At 44.9% G+C, this 14,672-nt stretch overlaps 1 protein-coding gene across 1 annotated transcript in view; it reads left to right on the top strand.

The window, feature by feature from the left end:
* The window catches only part of LOC138547938 (cytochrome P450 4B1-like), a 183,133-nt gene that overhangs the window by 53,670 nt on the left and 114,791 nt on the right, over window positions 1–14,672 (top strand). The window contains exon 5 of the mRNA XM_069642246.1: window positions 16–140. Coding sequence (XP_069498347.1) covers window positions 16–140 — 125 coding nt within the window. The remainder of the gene's footprint in view (window positions 1–15; window positions 141–14,672) is intronic.

The raw sequence follows: 14,672 nt of genomic DNA on the forward strand, positions 1-14,672 counted from the left end.
TCGTTTGTATGCCAGGATAAGTGGGAGAAGCTCATTCTTAAAGACAAGTCGGTGGAACTGTTCCAACATGTCAGCTTGATGACCCTTGACAGCATCATGAAGTGTGCCTTCAGCTATGACAGCAACTGCCAGATGGACAGGTGAGTCATGGTTGGTGGTGGGTAAAGAGGCCTGGCTGGAATGATTCAAGGCATGCAGAGTTGAAAGTAACACATCTAAGTAATTAAACAGTTTCCTTTGTTGAGTTCCCCTCTGCATTCTCTACGTCTTGCTCCATTTTGTTTCCATTTCAAAATAGAAATTAAAACACATTTATTGCAAAAAAGAACAGTATGTTTGTAGTCATATAAGTGGGCAAGTCCCCTTCATTTGAGTTATATAAATGCTATTGTCTGGTTATTGTGTTTAAGAATATATTTTGATCTCTTTTTATTTAAATTGCATATTTTTACTCCTCACTGATGTTTTTTTAACTTTTATATGTTAACATTTTATATAAATAGCTCTTGTGTTGCAAACTAGGGGTCTCCCGGTATTATTTTTATGGCGGTACGATAACCTTCTTGCCAAATGACGGTATATCATGGTTATCGCAGTATAGCAGGTGGAGTTAACTAATCTTAAGAAAATATTTGTTAAAAGGTCATACATTCTCAGATTGATCATCACAAACAAAACCAGGCATCCAGGGCGAGAATTGGGCTTTTCAACATACTTTCCACTGAAATGCCACCCCTTACTTCCACCAAACAACACAAACGCAAGTGTGGAGAGGAGCAGGGGGGGGAGGAGTGAGCCCTGCTGTGACTGGCAAAGCAAACTTAATAGCTTTTCTTAAGTGGTCATTTAGGCTTTTAGCTCCCCCACTGGTGAAGATGAACATGTTGCCATCTTGATAATCTGCATGCCACAGATCAATGGAGGCTGATGGTAGTATGCGCTTGTGCGCATACACACACGCACTCTCTCTCTCTTTATGTTACAGCCTTTAGTTTACTTCGGTCCAAAAGGTGTTCAGTAATCACGGACATGTTACCCTTTGGTATGGCAGCAGGGAATACCCGCAGAGATTAGTGAAGTTTGCGGTGTAACTTATTATATGTGAAATCAATGATAGAACCAGGGAAATCCTCCATTGCCATATGTTTAGAAAACATTATCCTTTATAAATATATAAAACCCAAAGCCGCCAACCCAAAGTAAATCCTTTTCCTTCTTGACACTGTATTTATTCTTCCTATTGCTAACATATTGATTTTGTGTCAGGCACATATGGTTTATAGAATGGCATTAAAAACTGCTCCAATTGAAACTATGTACCAAAAAAAAGAACTATTTTTTTTTTTTTTACATTGCCTTTTTGCATTTGAAGTTCTTTAACTTACCATTAAGTCAATGCTTTTTAGTTAACTTATGAATACACAGGCAGGATTTTCCAGCTGTAGCAAGGTAGCATTTTGAAACTTGTCTCTGCACAGATTTAGCTGATCCTCCAGGAATCTAAGGCGGCTGCAGTATTGGTCTTTCATGGCGCTCACTCGTTGATCGCCTTGAATGAAAGAGTGGCTAGTGGAAGTGTTAACATGCACATTTTGAGCAATGAGCTTGCTGCTCAGTCACAGGTCATTGCTTTGAAAATTGGCCTCGACTTGCATTTTTTTGGAACCACATGGCATGGGCATCATGGCCCCTTGCTGCAACAAAAAGTTTGTTTTGACAACTCTTAATCCCATTAAAGTCACTCATGTGCAGTCTGAACGCCCATGTCATTGTGTTTCTTTTGACAAAATGTCATAGCCAACACAGACGCACCAAAAGGTTGCATAATGATCTAATCACTATAGCTTGTTTACCATCAGCCTAGTGTATTATGAAGGTCTGATGTCGGAGTCACCACTGCCCATGTAATCCTAAAAGGACAGCATTCAGTGGGTGCTGTTGATTTCTTTCTTGATTCTTGCAATAAATGTTCATTTACCTTCTTAAAGATAGTGGCAAAAAAAAAAAAAAACTTTGAAAATTACAAAGTTAAAATACATATCGGCACAAATATGACCTAGACCACCACCTCACCACAGCCCCATCATTACCGTTTTCCCCAGGTCTGAGTGCATTAGGACCCTTGTGATGCGAGTTCAGAGGGAGGAATGCTTTCGTGGGTGGTGTCACAAATTGAGAATAGACCTAAGAAATATTTCACCCCCATTGCTCTGGATACTTCAAATTGAATGTAGAATCTGTCATGCCTGCTTGAGTCCAGTGCCATATGCAGAAGGCAGGTAGGTGAAGGATCAAGTGAAGCAACAACTCTAGTGCCAATGTGCAAATCTACACAGAGGACAGGAGGGGGGGCATATATTTACTAGCAGAAAGCACTGATAGGCCCAGTTTTCACGTAGTCTACAGCAGGGTCAGACTGGGGCATAACATTGTCGGGCACCAACATAAAAGAGGCCCACAGTTGCAAATGGGAATTCATTCCTATTGGAACACTGTTTGAACAGTACCCAAGGGGGTGATGTTTGATCAAATGTGATGCAAATTGTACATTTAAAAGAATATTTATTCAGCAACAGTGGTCAAAACTATTAGCCGCATAGGGAAGTCACTCATCAAACTGCCCCACTTTGGTCAAAAAAGTGCCCCACTTTGACGCAAAAAACGGGACCACACAAGCATTTTGCGTTTTTGGTTCGGCCATGGGCCTATTGCCCTAAAGGCCAGTCCATGCCTGGTCTACAGAGCTAAAGTTGTTTGTGGACATGCTTCAGAAGGGCATCCAGTTAATTCCCCCCATTCGAATTCTGGGATGTCTAGTTCCCCATCTTTCAAATTGGTGGGAAAACTACAAATCCCAGAATTCTAAGCTAAAACAGAACTGGATGGCTATCCGATCCATGACTATGAGAAACTCAAGTTGCTTGAATCTAAACCTTGGGGGGAGTAATTAGATATGCATGACTTCACTGGTTGTCTTTTTTTTGTAATTTTATTACAATTTGCACAGCCAGAGCAAGAGCTGTTCCAATGTGTGTTTGATCGGTGCAGTAGGACCTTAACTTACTGAACTAATGGCACATGATGCCGAGCCCGGCGCATCGATGCATTTCTGCTCCTGCTGGCTGAGTGGTTGCTAAGCAAAGTGCTCCTGGCTCCACTGTTTTGCAAGTCACTGAACTTTTTATTACATTTGTTTACATACAAACAAAAGGAAAAATAAAATGCTCACTTTCAGTTCAGGCCCTCAGCTTACCCTTGTGATGTCCCTGTTGTCTTGCTAATTGCAAATTGAAAATCGGGACAATCACCATAGAAGATCTGACCTGTAGCGCGGAGCAGCATGACTGTAAAAACGTTTAAAATCTGTATGCTGCCTTTCAAATAAATAATGCCTGAAACAAAATAACTTTGTTCTAGTTTGCCCATGAAATCCAGGTCTGGCGAGTCTATGAACTGGAGTCTCCGGTATGCTTCTAGAACTAGTCAGTCAGCTCATCGTTACCAGCTTTGCATGGGGAACACAAAGGTTCAGTCACTGGGCGGCTTTCAACACAATTTGCGCAAAGTCGGCTGATCTTTGACCAGACTCTGCTGATCAGAGAAAGACCGGTCACAGCAGCAAAGCTGCATTTACTAATGTGCCCTCACTTTCCCTATGCGCTTATCTGCCAAACAATGCCCCCTTGGCAGACGGCACATCCAACAGTGCAAGACCAAGACTGTGCAGCACTTGCTTACTGCAGCCTTTCCAAATCAGATTGAAAAGCACACTTAACGGTATAAACGGTATACTGGTATAAACAACGTGACGGTTATTATTGTTCAATGAAGTTGTTCACGGTATCTTTAACGGTATACCGTTATACCGTTACATCCCTATTGCAAACGATGTTTTTGAAGCTTGTGCAAGTATTTGCCTATTCTAATTATTCTCCCTTCTTCTTTACCATGCCACTCAATTTCTTTCTCCTGGTCCACACTTGCCAGTTCCACAGATTCTTCTGTTTTTTACTTTTCCCAAAACTTTGCTCTACCAGACATCATTGTCCATCCTCAAACCAATCCTTAATTTCCCAATGCACTCAACCATTCACCTAGCCCAGCAGCTCACATGGCTCCAACGGTGTCCAGTCAAATGGTCGACAGACAAATGGCCGAAAGACAAATGGTCGACACAATTTGGTCGACAGGACAAATGGTCAAATTTTTTTTTTACTTATATATATATTTTTTAGGTTTTCGTTTAGGTAGAAAAAGGGGTTTTTAGCCAAAAAAAGGGGGGTTGGGAGAGGGGGGACCCCCCCCAAAAAGAAAAGTCAAAAAAAAAAATAATAATTCGACCATTTGACCTGTCGACCTTTTGGTGTCAACCATTTGTCCTGTCGACCATTTATTTTCGACCAAATGACCTACAACCGGCTCCAACTCACTGGCACCATTCCCCTTTTTACTTCTCACTGGTGGTCGTCCAACCGTTATTGAAAAACCTGAAGCTTAAACTCCCACCCACCCCTCCTGTCTACAACCTTGTCCTCAATCATAATTAACTTGGCTCATAACAACTATCTCCCCTTTATAGCTCTAGTTCTCGAACCTATGTTGTGTAACACGGAACCCAGTAGAGCATGAGGTCCTCTTAGACCCTACCAAGCTGGGAATTCACTAATATTAGACTGCTGGTTCTCCTCTTACATTGCCAACAAATCATGTACAATGTTTTGGTGCCATTATTAAATAACAATAGATCTTGAGATAGTTACCAAACTATTTTATGTTAGTGGGGAAACTCTATGCCGCAAGCCAAGCTGGGAAGTAAAATTATGTAGTTTTATTAGAAAAAGGTTTGATTGAGGTACTGCACTCAGCAGGGTTTAGTCATGCAATCAAGGCCAAGTGGTTTGCGGGTGATGAGATGATGTTTGAAGCAAAGTCTTCAATTGCTCTCTAATATGCATGAGGGAGGCTGCCATCCTGATGTGAATATGTGCCGGTCATAACATGAGAGGGCCTGCTTTCTTGCTTTGTATTTCTTTTCATTCAAATTTTCAAGTCTGATGATGTTTACGATTCCTGCGGCGCATTTCCCTCCAGCGGATGGTGAGTTGTTTGGACAGGTAGATGTGTGCTTTAGTGGCTACTGCAAGGTGATGCAGGCTTTGAGGGGTCGCCAGTACAGCCCCTTGAGGATGGGGATGATGTTAAACTGCATTGGTGCCCAGTATTTAATAGGGATGGGCCATCAAAGCCTATACAAAGTAGAGGGAGGTTTTTGATCAAAGGATGTTGTTAACACAGTTGCCCTTCTTGTAAAGCTGCATATCCTCATCATTCTGGTGTATTTTGATATTGTGGCTGGCAAGGAATTATCCCCAAAGGTCCCATGTAGCGGATAAATATGATGGTGACAATGTATATGCCTGTAGCACTCTAAAATTATGCAGTGGTGGAGGAAAGGCCTGTGTTTATTAGAAGCCCTATTTATTTATTCTTTATTACTGTATTTGTCCTTGTGGATGCTTCAAAGTGCTCATGTGACACACCTGATGGTCCAGCAACAGTGTCCACCAGTCCCTTGCACATTTATTGTTGGACTTTTGACAAAGATAACATTGTGCTATATTTCTGTGTTTCAGAATCTCCTTCAAGTTGGAAATCATTTAGCCTTCAGTGATAGAGCCCATTCTGTTAGTGGCTTGTCGTGTAGTAGTAGGTTTTCACCATGGAGATTAGTTGCCTACAGGCTGAGCGGAAGGTTCTCAGAATTGCGTGGACTTTTTGTTTTGGTTTTCTCTGTCGGAGCACTTGCTTTCAGTGGATGCTTGCAAGTACCTGGGCATAGAGGGCTGAGGTCTGTTGAGGTTTGGTCTCATTTGTGCTTGGGTAATAAATTTGTTTATCAAGATGTGGGTGAGTACAGTGAGAAGGGTATTGACATTTGCTGAGGGCTCGTGAATAGATGCTAGATGGTTGAAGTTCTCTTCTAGTGCATCCAGGGGAGGAAGTTCTTCAATGACTGATGTATTTGTTGATTTTGATTGGATGTGGTGTATGTGTGTGGTAAATGTGGTTGGCCTAACTACTAATCCAGGAGTGAGTGGGGCAAGCAGTGGATCATTGTTAATACAGATAAAACAATGTTAAGAGTGTTGCATTTGATATAGGTCATGTGGTGTGGTGGAAGAAGGAGTCGGACAAAGGGGTGGCATGTTGCAACACATGGAAATAGAGAAAATAACCTACCCCTCCCTGTCTCTAAATGGTTATCCCTACCTAAACGACTATCAACTCAGATGCTGATCATCAGGATGTTTGTCCAAATAAAAGTGTACGTCCTCGGTCCAAAACTTACTCTAACCCTACCACTAGTCTACAAAAGGGTTCAGCATCCAAATGAAATCAGTACCAGGAGAATGACTCTCTTCTCCTGGTGAACTGACTCTGTCTTTATCCCTTTTCTAGCAATCCTTTGCACTAGCTTCTGATTCAACAAAGAGAGTATGGTCAGGAGAATGACTCTCTTCTCCTGGTGAACTGACTCTGTCTTTATCCCTTTTCTAGCAATCCTTTGCACTAGCTTCTGATTCAACAATGAGAGTATGGTCAGGAGAATGACTCCCTTCTTTTTTTTTTTCTTCACATTTCTTTTTTCTTTCAAGCCTTGCATCCTTCTTAGGTCGATAAATGAGTACCAACACAGGTAGGGTGATATTGGGGGTCATTACGACACTGGAGGTAGCCATGGTGCTATTAGCGCCATGGCTACCCCCATACCGCATACCGGGTCCGGGTTCCCTGAATGGGTAAATACCGGGCCATTCCAACCTTGGAGGACCCATTATTTCCCCATTCTGGGATCCCATCCCCATTCCCATTCAAGCCCCCATAGGAGTCAACAGGTAGAAGGAGGAGAAAGGTATTGGAGATAAAGCCGGAGAGGGGCCTGGTTGCTAGATGAAGAGAAGGTACAGGAAGACGAGAGAATGAACAGGATGTCCTGAGTTTTAGTGGTGAAATGAGATGCCACAGCCGTGAAAAGGGCCTGGCAGGGAAGAGAGAGGTGGAGACTGCAGCAGGATTGGCCATCTCCTTGCAGATTTTGAAAAGTTTGGCCGAGTTGTTAGAGGCCACAGAGACGTGGGCTTGGATGTAGGCTCTCTTCTTAAAAAGGAAAGAGACCCTGTATTGCCTTTGGTGCAGGAGGCATGCCAGTTTGTCAGCGGATGAGCCTGATGGCCTCCACTTCCTCTCACTAGCGCTTAAGGGTGGCAAGGTCGGAATCATACTAAGAGTTGCACTTGGATGCGGGCTTCAAACAGATCCTGATGACTGGGGCAACGACATCCAGAGTATTAGAGTTGAAAGATGAAGGTTGGAAAGGACTGTGCCAGAGGGTGAGTGAACGAAGATGTAGGAGGAGGAGAGAAAGTATACGCGAAAGCCTCCACTGACACGCTTCATGGGCCGGATGACCGAGAAGGTGGGTGGCAATGCTGCGGTCGGCTTAACCTGAGAGGCAGAGAGCAACAGGTGAGAGGAGAGAAGAAAGTGGTCAGTCCAAGAGAGAGGAGTGGTGAGAGGGTAGGAGAGGGGGCGGTCTGACAAGATGAGAACATCCAGGATGTTCCCTGCAGAGTGAGTCGGGCCAGAGGGAAGAACAGAGAGAGACAGAGAGCCGCATAGGTTGCGAAAGAGCCCAGAGGAGGGGCTAGAAGCATCCAAGTGGATGTTGAGGTCTCCGAGGAGGAAAAGTTGAGAGGTAGAGGTGAGGAGGGAGTAGCAGAGGTCACCCCACTCGGAGAGGAAGATGGGGACCTGGCCAGGCGGCCTGTAGATGGTGGCCCCAGTGAGAGAGATGCCAGGAGAGATAGAGAGCCTGTCAACTAGGCATTCAAAGGAGGAGTAGACCTGCATAGGAATGACAGAAGTAGGGATCCACTCCGGGAAGATCAGGGCTACTCTCCCTCCAGGATGGTTGGTTCTGGGTTTGGAGAGGATCTTGTAGCCATTGTGACAGAGCGGGCCGTGAACCAAGTCTCGGTGGGACGGAGTACATCTAGGTCAAACTCTTCGAGGAGCAGCAGATGTTTGAGGAGTTTTTGACAGCAGAGCGAGAGTAGCAACGTGGTGCAGTTTGCCACCTAAGACTTCCATGGAGGGGTAAAGGCATGAGATACGCCTTGCGAAAGAGTTAGAGGTGCCCGAGAATGGGCAGAGGAGGAAGGAGGCAATGACAGGGTAGTCAGAGAGGAAGAAGAGGGTGCCAGAGAGGTGGTAGAGAAAGGAGAAGGCAGAGTGGCCAGAGAAGCAGCAGAGGGTGCCAGAAAGGTGACGGAGGAAGGAGGCTGCAGAGCGCCCAGAGAATCAAAGGATTGTGGCAGAGAGGTGGCAGTAGAGGAAGGTGGCGGTGGAGCCAGAGAGGGATAGATAGGAGTAGCAGGAGAAGGAAGGAAGTTGATAAGACGATGGAAGCATCTATTGAAAAGGAGGAGATTGGCCTGAGGGCCCTGCACCAAGACACTGCCATTTAAGTAGACATTAATAATGGTATTGGAGGAGTGGAGGAGGGCAGGTGGGCCTCCCACCAGGTGCCACCGTTAATGGGAGAGGAGAAAAAAGGATAGAAAACAGAGACATTTGGGAGGTCCATAGGCCTGGAGAGGGAACGACAAAGAGGATATCAGTGAGAGTCTTTCTGGAGGAAGCACTGGTGCAGGTATCAGCGATAGGGAGGCCTGAATTGGATGTCCCTTTTGAGCTTCTTCCTACCAGACTAAGTGAGAGAGATAGGATAGTCGAAAGCATGTCAGTTAGAGAAGATAGGGGAGATAGAGAGCACCATAGAGGGTGCAGGGAGGAGGAGTAAGGGGTGGGGGGGCAGCTCAGGCAGGAAGGGGACGAAGGGTCACACTCTAGGGGCAAAAAGGAGGGAGGCACAAGAGGGGTCACACACAATAGAGGGGGCAACAATTGAGTGAACCACAGAACAAGAACACTAGAACACTGGAAACTTGGTGGGCCCTAGAGTAAGTGGTGAAAACAGTGCAAGCAACAAATGTACACTACAATAGTACTCAAGAGTGTGAGAATGCAAGTACAATACAGAATATGCAACACTGGTAGTCCTAGGGGGCCTAGAGGGGAAGAAGTTAAATGTACATGATACAGCAAGTATACAATACATTGGTCACACTGCAAACACTAGTAATCCAAGGAGACATGCAAGTAAGAGGAAAATGCAAGCAATGCCATAGATTGACAATACAATAGTTGCAGTACGAAAGGGCGTGGAATGCAGAGGCACAGGCAGGGAACAATACACTGGTCGTGGCTCAGGGGGGCCTCAAGAGGATGAAGAGGAGGGAAGTGGGCCAGGGATGCGTGGGGAGCCGCGATTAGAAAGGATGCGCAAGACTGGGGGAGCGGGGACACGTTACATGGGGAGCAACGCAGAGGGGGATGTACTAGGCCAGAGGAGTGGGGGCAAGTTTCCTGGGGAGCAACGCTAAAAGAATGCGCTAGGCACGTCGCGCAAGGACATGGGGAGTTGGGCCTAAGTTGCGAAGGGAACGCACATGGCATGCAAGACAGAGGAAGTGGGCCCTAATTTGTGAAGGAACGCAAGTGGGCTAAGGGAGAAAGGATGGAGGCGCCGGCTGGTGGAAGCAGGACCTAAGTTGTGAAGATTCGCAAGTGGGGAAGGGAGAAGGGCAGACACGCAGGCGGGGGAAGCGTGGACAGATGCAAGGGGGACGCGCAAAGGAGCAAGAGGGAGAATGGGACAGATGCGCAAAGTCAGGGAGTTGCATGGAGTGCAACAATGCTACTCTCCCTCCCCGCACCTTCTTACCTTGCAGACGCAGATGGAGGGAGAAATCATCCGCACTCACAATCTGCGCCGTTCCCTATCACTGCCAAACACCTGCATTGCAGTAGATAGCAGCCTAGTCATGGGAGGGCTTTGCCGCATATGGTCTGATCCTTAGGTCTTAAAGTCTCAGGAGTGTGGAAAGTTGCGTTGCGTGCTACGTGTTGTCGGGCTGCATCTCCTACGTACCTGCATTGCACAACACTGCAGCCTTTTCCTGCAAGGGCTTTGCCGCAGAGGGTCCGATCCTTGGTTATTAAAGGCTCAGGAGCATGGAAAGTTGCATTGCATGACACGTTTTGTTGGGCAGCATCTCCTGCATACCTGTGTTGCACAGCACTGTGGCCTGGTCCTGCAAGGGCTTTGCCGCAGAGGGTCCGGTTCTCGGTTCTTAAATGCTTGGAAGCATGGAAAGTTGTGTTGCGTGCTACGTGTCATTGGGCAGCGTCTCCTGCGTACTTGCATCACACAACACTGCGGCCTTGTCCTGTGAGGGCTTTGCTGCAGAGTGTCCGATCCTCAGTTTTTAAAGGCTTGGGAGCGTGGAAAGTTGCGGTGCGTGCTTCGTGTCATCGGGCAGCGTCTCCTGCGTACCTCTGTCGCACACCACCGAGGCCTTGTGCTGCGAGGACTTTGCCACAGAAGGTCCAATCCTCGTTTCTCAAAGGATCAGGAGCATGGAAAGTTGTGTTGCGTGCTACATGTCATTGGGCAGCGTCTCCTGCGAACCTGCATCGCACAACACTGCGGCCTTGACTTGCCAGGGCTTTGCCACAGAGGGTCCAATCCTCGGTTTCTAATGGCTCGGGAGCATGGAAAGTTGTGTTGCATGCTACGTGTTGTCGGGCAGCGTCTCCTGCATACCTGCATTGCACTACACCGCTGCCTTGTCCTGCAAGGGCTTTCCACAGAGGGTCCGATCTTCATTCTTAAAGGCTCGGGAGGTGGAAGGTGATTGTCTTTGTGTGCAGGAATGGGATGTGACATGTGAGCAGTTCAGTGGTGTTGAGTGTAGCAAATTCATTAATGTTGCAGGTCACTTTAATCTTATAAATGACAAGATAACAGCAATGCCTCATCATGGTTTCACTTTGAAGACTTTGTTCTTTATACAATAGTCTTTGTGTTGATGCATACATCCTGTACTGCATAAAAGTCACATTACCTGATGCCTTGGTACCAAATTCCACCCTCCCCGCATACTTGCACCCTCTGCATATCCCGGATTCTGTCATAAACATCTTCTCTGCCATTGACAATCCCAACCTTAAATAACCAGCTGTCATCCTTGCACACCTACAATGGCACGTCAGTTGACCCTGATAAAGATGAACCCTCTTAATTAATTTATCTTTTATTACCCATTTAATACAGGAGAACAGTATCTAAGCCCAGGACCGGGATTCAAACGTGTGTTGCTCTGCACTGTCTTGCTTCCAAGACAAATGCGTTGCCCCTGAGCTATCCTCCCGGCCCATGTCATTCAAAACAAACACCACCCAGGGGAAGCACTATAGTTGGTTAACTGATAACCCATAATTACTAAAAATGTGGAGGATTCAATCTGGAATGACAGTTGCCCCAAACTATTCACCTACGTATCACATTACATGCCACATCAATCTGCGATGCGATAAGGCAAAGAGAAAGGGTTTCGAGTACTGCATCAGTGTGGCTGATCATCTTTACTGAGTGCTCTTCCATATTTAAAAGGACCTGTCAAATCCTAGAGATACCCAATATTCCTCTTGGTTATGGCCCAGCCATTGTGATCATCAAGTGATCATGTTCTGTAACAAGGTTAACTTTCCAAGGGCTACAATGTAAAGCACCAGTTCAGACATTAATGTAAGCCTCCCATTGGAAGCAGTGTATGGAATGTCTCCTCATCACTTCATACAATGTAACAGGAATGGATGACCATAATTCTCCTTCAAGAAATTCTCACCTACCTCCTCGCCCACAAATATCTGTGATGGAAGGATTGCCAAACTTAGCAACTCTATTTACACTTAAACACTCACACTCCTACATCATCATCAAGTTTCTCAATGCCTCCATCCATACAGATTCCATTAATCGAGCTCTAACAAATGCCAGTCTCACAACACTCTTGAAAAAGCCTTCTTCCATATATGGATTTCTAGCTAATTACTGCTCCATATCAAGTCTCTCTTGCTTCACAGACACTCTGGAAATGGTTGTAACTACCCAACGCTTTGTACACCTACAACCTAATGATTTCTTGTGTGACTTCCTAGTTTTAGCCCTTTTCAGGAAGAGAACATATGAGTTTAAACATTAGAGAAGAATTTCTTACAGCCAATTATCATCAGGAAATAGGTGTTGTTGTTCTTCTCCATATACCTCTGGTATCTGATATTATGGACAGGGATGTGCTGCTTGAATGCTTTGCAACAAAGGCAAGAATCAATGGCACCTCTTTGTTCTGGTGTCCATCTTTTCTCCATCAACACATTCACAAATTCATAGCTTTTGCCTTTAGATCTGCTTTGATCACCTATAGAGTTTTCAAAGCTCGGCTTTTTCACCAATCCTTTTCAACAACTATATGGCTCCAGTATCCATCATCATCACAGGCTGTGACATCAGCTCCCACATGTATACAGATGACATCCAGATTCACCTGAAATGAAGGAAGCTTCTGTAGACTGATCTTGGATTTCCAAAAGCCTCTCCCAAATTCAATAATGGATCCAATCAACTGGCTTTATTAAATTACCACAAAACAGATCTTGTTTGTTGGCTGAGCAGTCTTCTTCCACTCTTTGATTTTCCTGGCCCTCTACTCTTGGTACTCCTGCATAATCCATAATGTTTGTATGTGCTACCTATGTCAGAGTGATATTAAATAGGGGGCTAGATTATTAAAAACATGTAGCAGGTAAAAATTGATTCTACAAACTTTCTCAACTTGAACCCCTCACCATACTTAAACTTAAACACACAATTGCCTTTTCTTACTGCAGTATCTTCATGATGTACTGCAATAGTATGTTCACTAGACTCCCACAAACGTCTCTTTAAACCTGTCCAAACTCAAGCTGCTCACCTCATATTTTGTATGCACCACCGAGAGAGCGAAGCTCTTCAAGCACTTCACTGGCTACGGATCAAGGAAAGGGCCCAATTCAAAATGCCGTGCTTGGCCAAAACATTCCTCCACGGCTCGCCATGGCTCATCACTAACTACTGTATCAATCTTTTCCTAACATGACATTGCCAAGGTGTCTGAAATCTGCAAACTGAAACCTTCTTAAAGTCCACTGACAAGATGGGACCACTGTGTGTCTTAGGCTTCACACTTTGCAAAACTCTCCCCTCCATTTCCAAACCGAAAAAGACTTGTCCTCTTTGGTCTTTGCACTCTCTGTTTACCTGTGAAGGATTTCCCTCAGGCAAGTATGTAAAACCTGGTTTTAAATTCTTTTTTTATGTGGAATAAAATTATGTGCGTAATCAATCACAGAAACGGTGGTTGATACCCAACCCCCCTTTCTTATAGGTCAGGCCAAAAGCATAATGTACATCTGTGCCTTGCTGCATGATTATCTTGATCTGCAGAACCTGCTCTCCAGTGGCACAGAGCAGGTTCAGAGGTCACAGGATGCCTGTTTGGCAGCGCCTGTGACAGCAAAGTGACCAGAGTGAAGAGGTTGCATTTAACTCAACCCTCTGTTCCAAAAACATGATAATAATTATAGTAAAACATCGCCTGGTGGCAGGATAATCCGCAACTATAAGCCCTACCAGACTGCTGCCTGTGGATATATGTGCTGTTCCTGCCTGCCGGCGTTATTTCTGCTAATATGCATTTTGGACAAATATACTAGGTGAGAGTGTATACTTCACCAATAGACCCATAGAACAAACTATAGTACGACTATAGTACGACTTATAAGTTAGGTTAATATACTTAGTAGCGCTTTTTATTTTATTTAGGCAAGCCCCGCCGATTAGCCTCAGTTTTCCATAAGAAGGCACGCGCCCGCACCTAGAAGTGCCCAGAAGTGCCTATTTGTTTGTTCGTCTGCTGAGGCTGGGGGGCTGAGAATGAAATAAGTAAGTTTATTAAACGCGCGCTAACAATGGGTTAAGGTGATGCGGTTGTTAAAATGCAGTAAGCCAGACTTCAATTGTTTAGAGATCACTTGTACTGCGAAAACAAAGCTGGGTTTGATTAATGAGTGTGGTTGCCGTCGAAACTACATGCACGCTACTTTGGGAGTTAAATGAAGAAAGCAGATGACAAAGAGGGCTGCAGCTTAGACAATCAAGCTGAGAAAAGGAGAAGTGATCGCAAGCCATTAGGGCGTGCGAAAGACCCAACAATTTTACATACATTATGCTTATGGTCTTAGCGCAATAACAGACTGCTTGTGATAATACATGGAACGCCAGTGTGCGGGCAATAAAGAGTTCCCCCCGCAGACTGAGCTAACAAAGTCGGAGAAAGATCCAAATACCTCACATACATTTACCCTCATGGTCTCCATAAAATAACAGACCGCTTGTACCAACGCGTGGAAATTCAGAGTGCGTGCATTAAAGCAGATTTACGCACAGAGTAAGGTGAGAGGTGAAGTTTACAGTAAGTTGTGGTAGGATTCAGAGGAAGGAAGTTTTGATTCACGGTGACGCATTATGGAAGGAGACTATTAACAATGTTAAAAGTTACAAGTTGACAGTGGAATTTGTGGTAATTCTTTACTCTGAGCAAATGTTATAGATTGAGTTAACAGTGGAAACCTGATACGGTGTGTAAAAAGATATTGGAAGATTTTGA

This window comes from Ambystoma mexicanum, chromosome 1q (assembly GCF_040938575.1).
Source record: "Ambystoma mexicanum isolate Mex_15411 chromosome 1q, UKY_AmexF1_1, whole genome shotgun sequence".
Lineage (NCBI taxonomy): Eukaryota > Metazoa > Chordata > Amphibia > Caudata > Ambystomatidae > Ambystoma > Ambystoma mexicanum.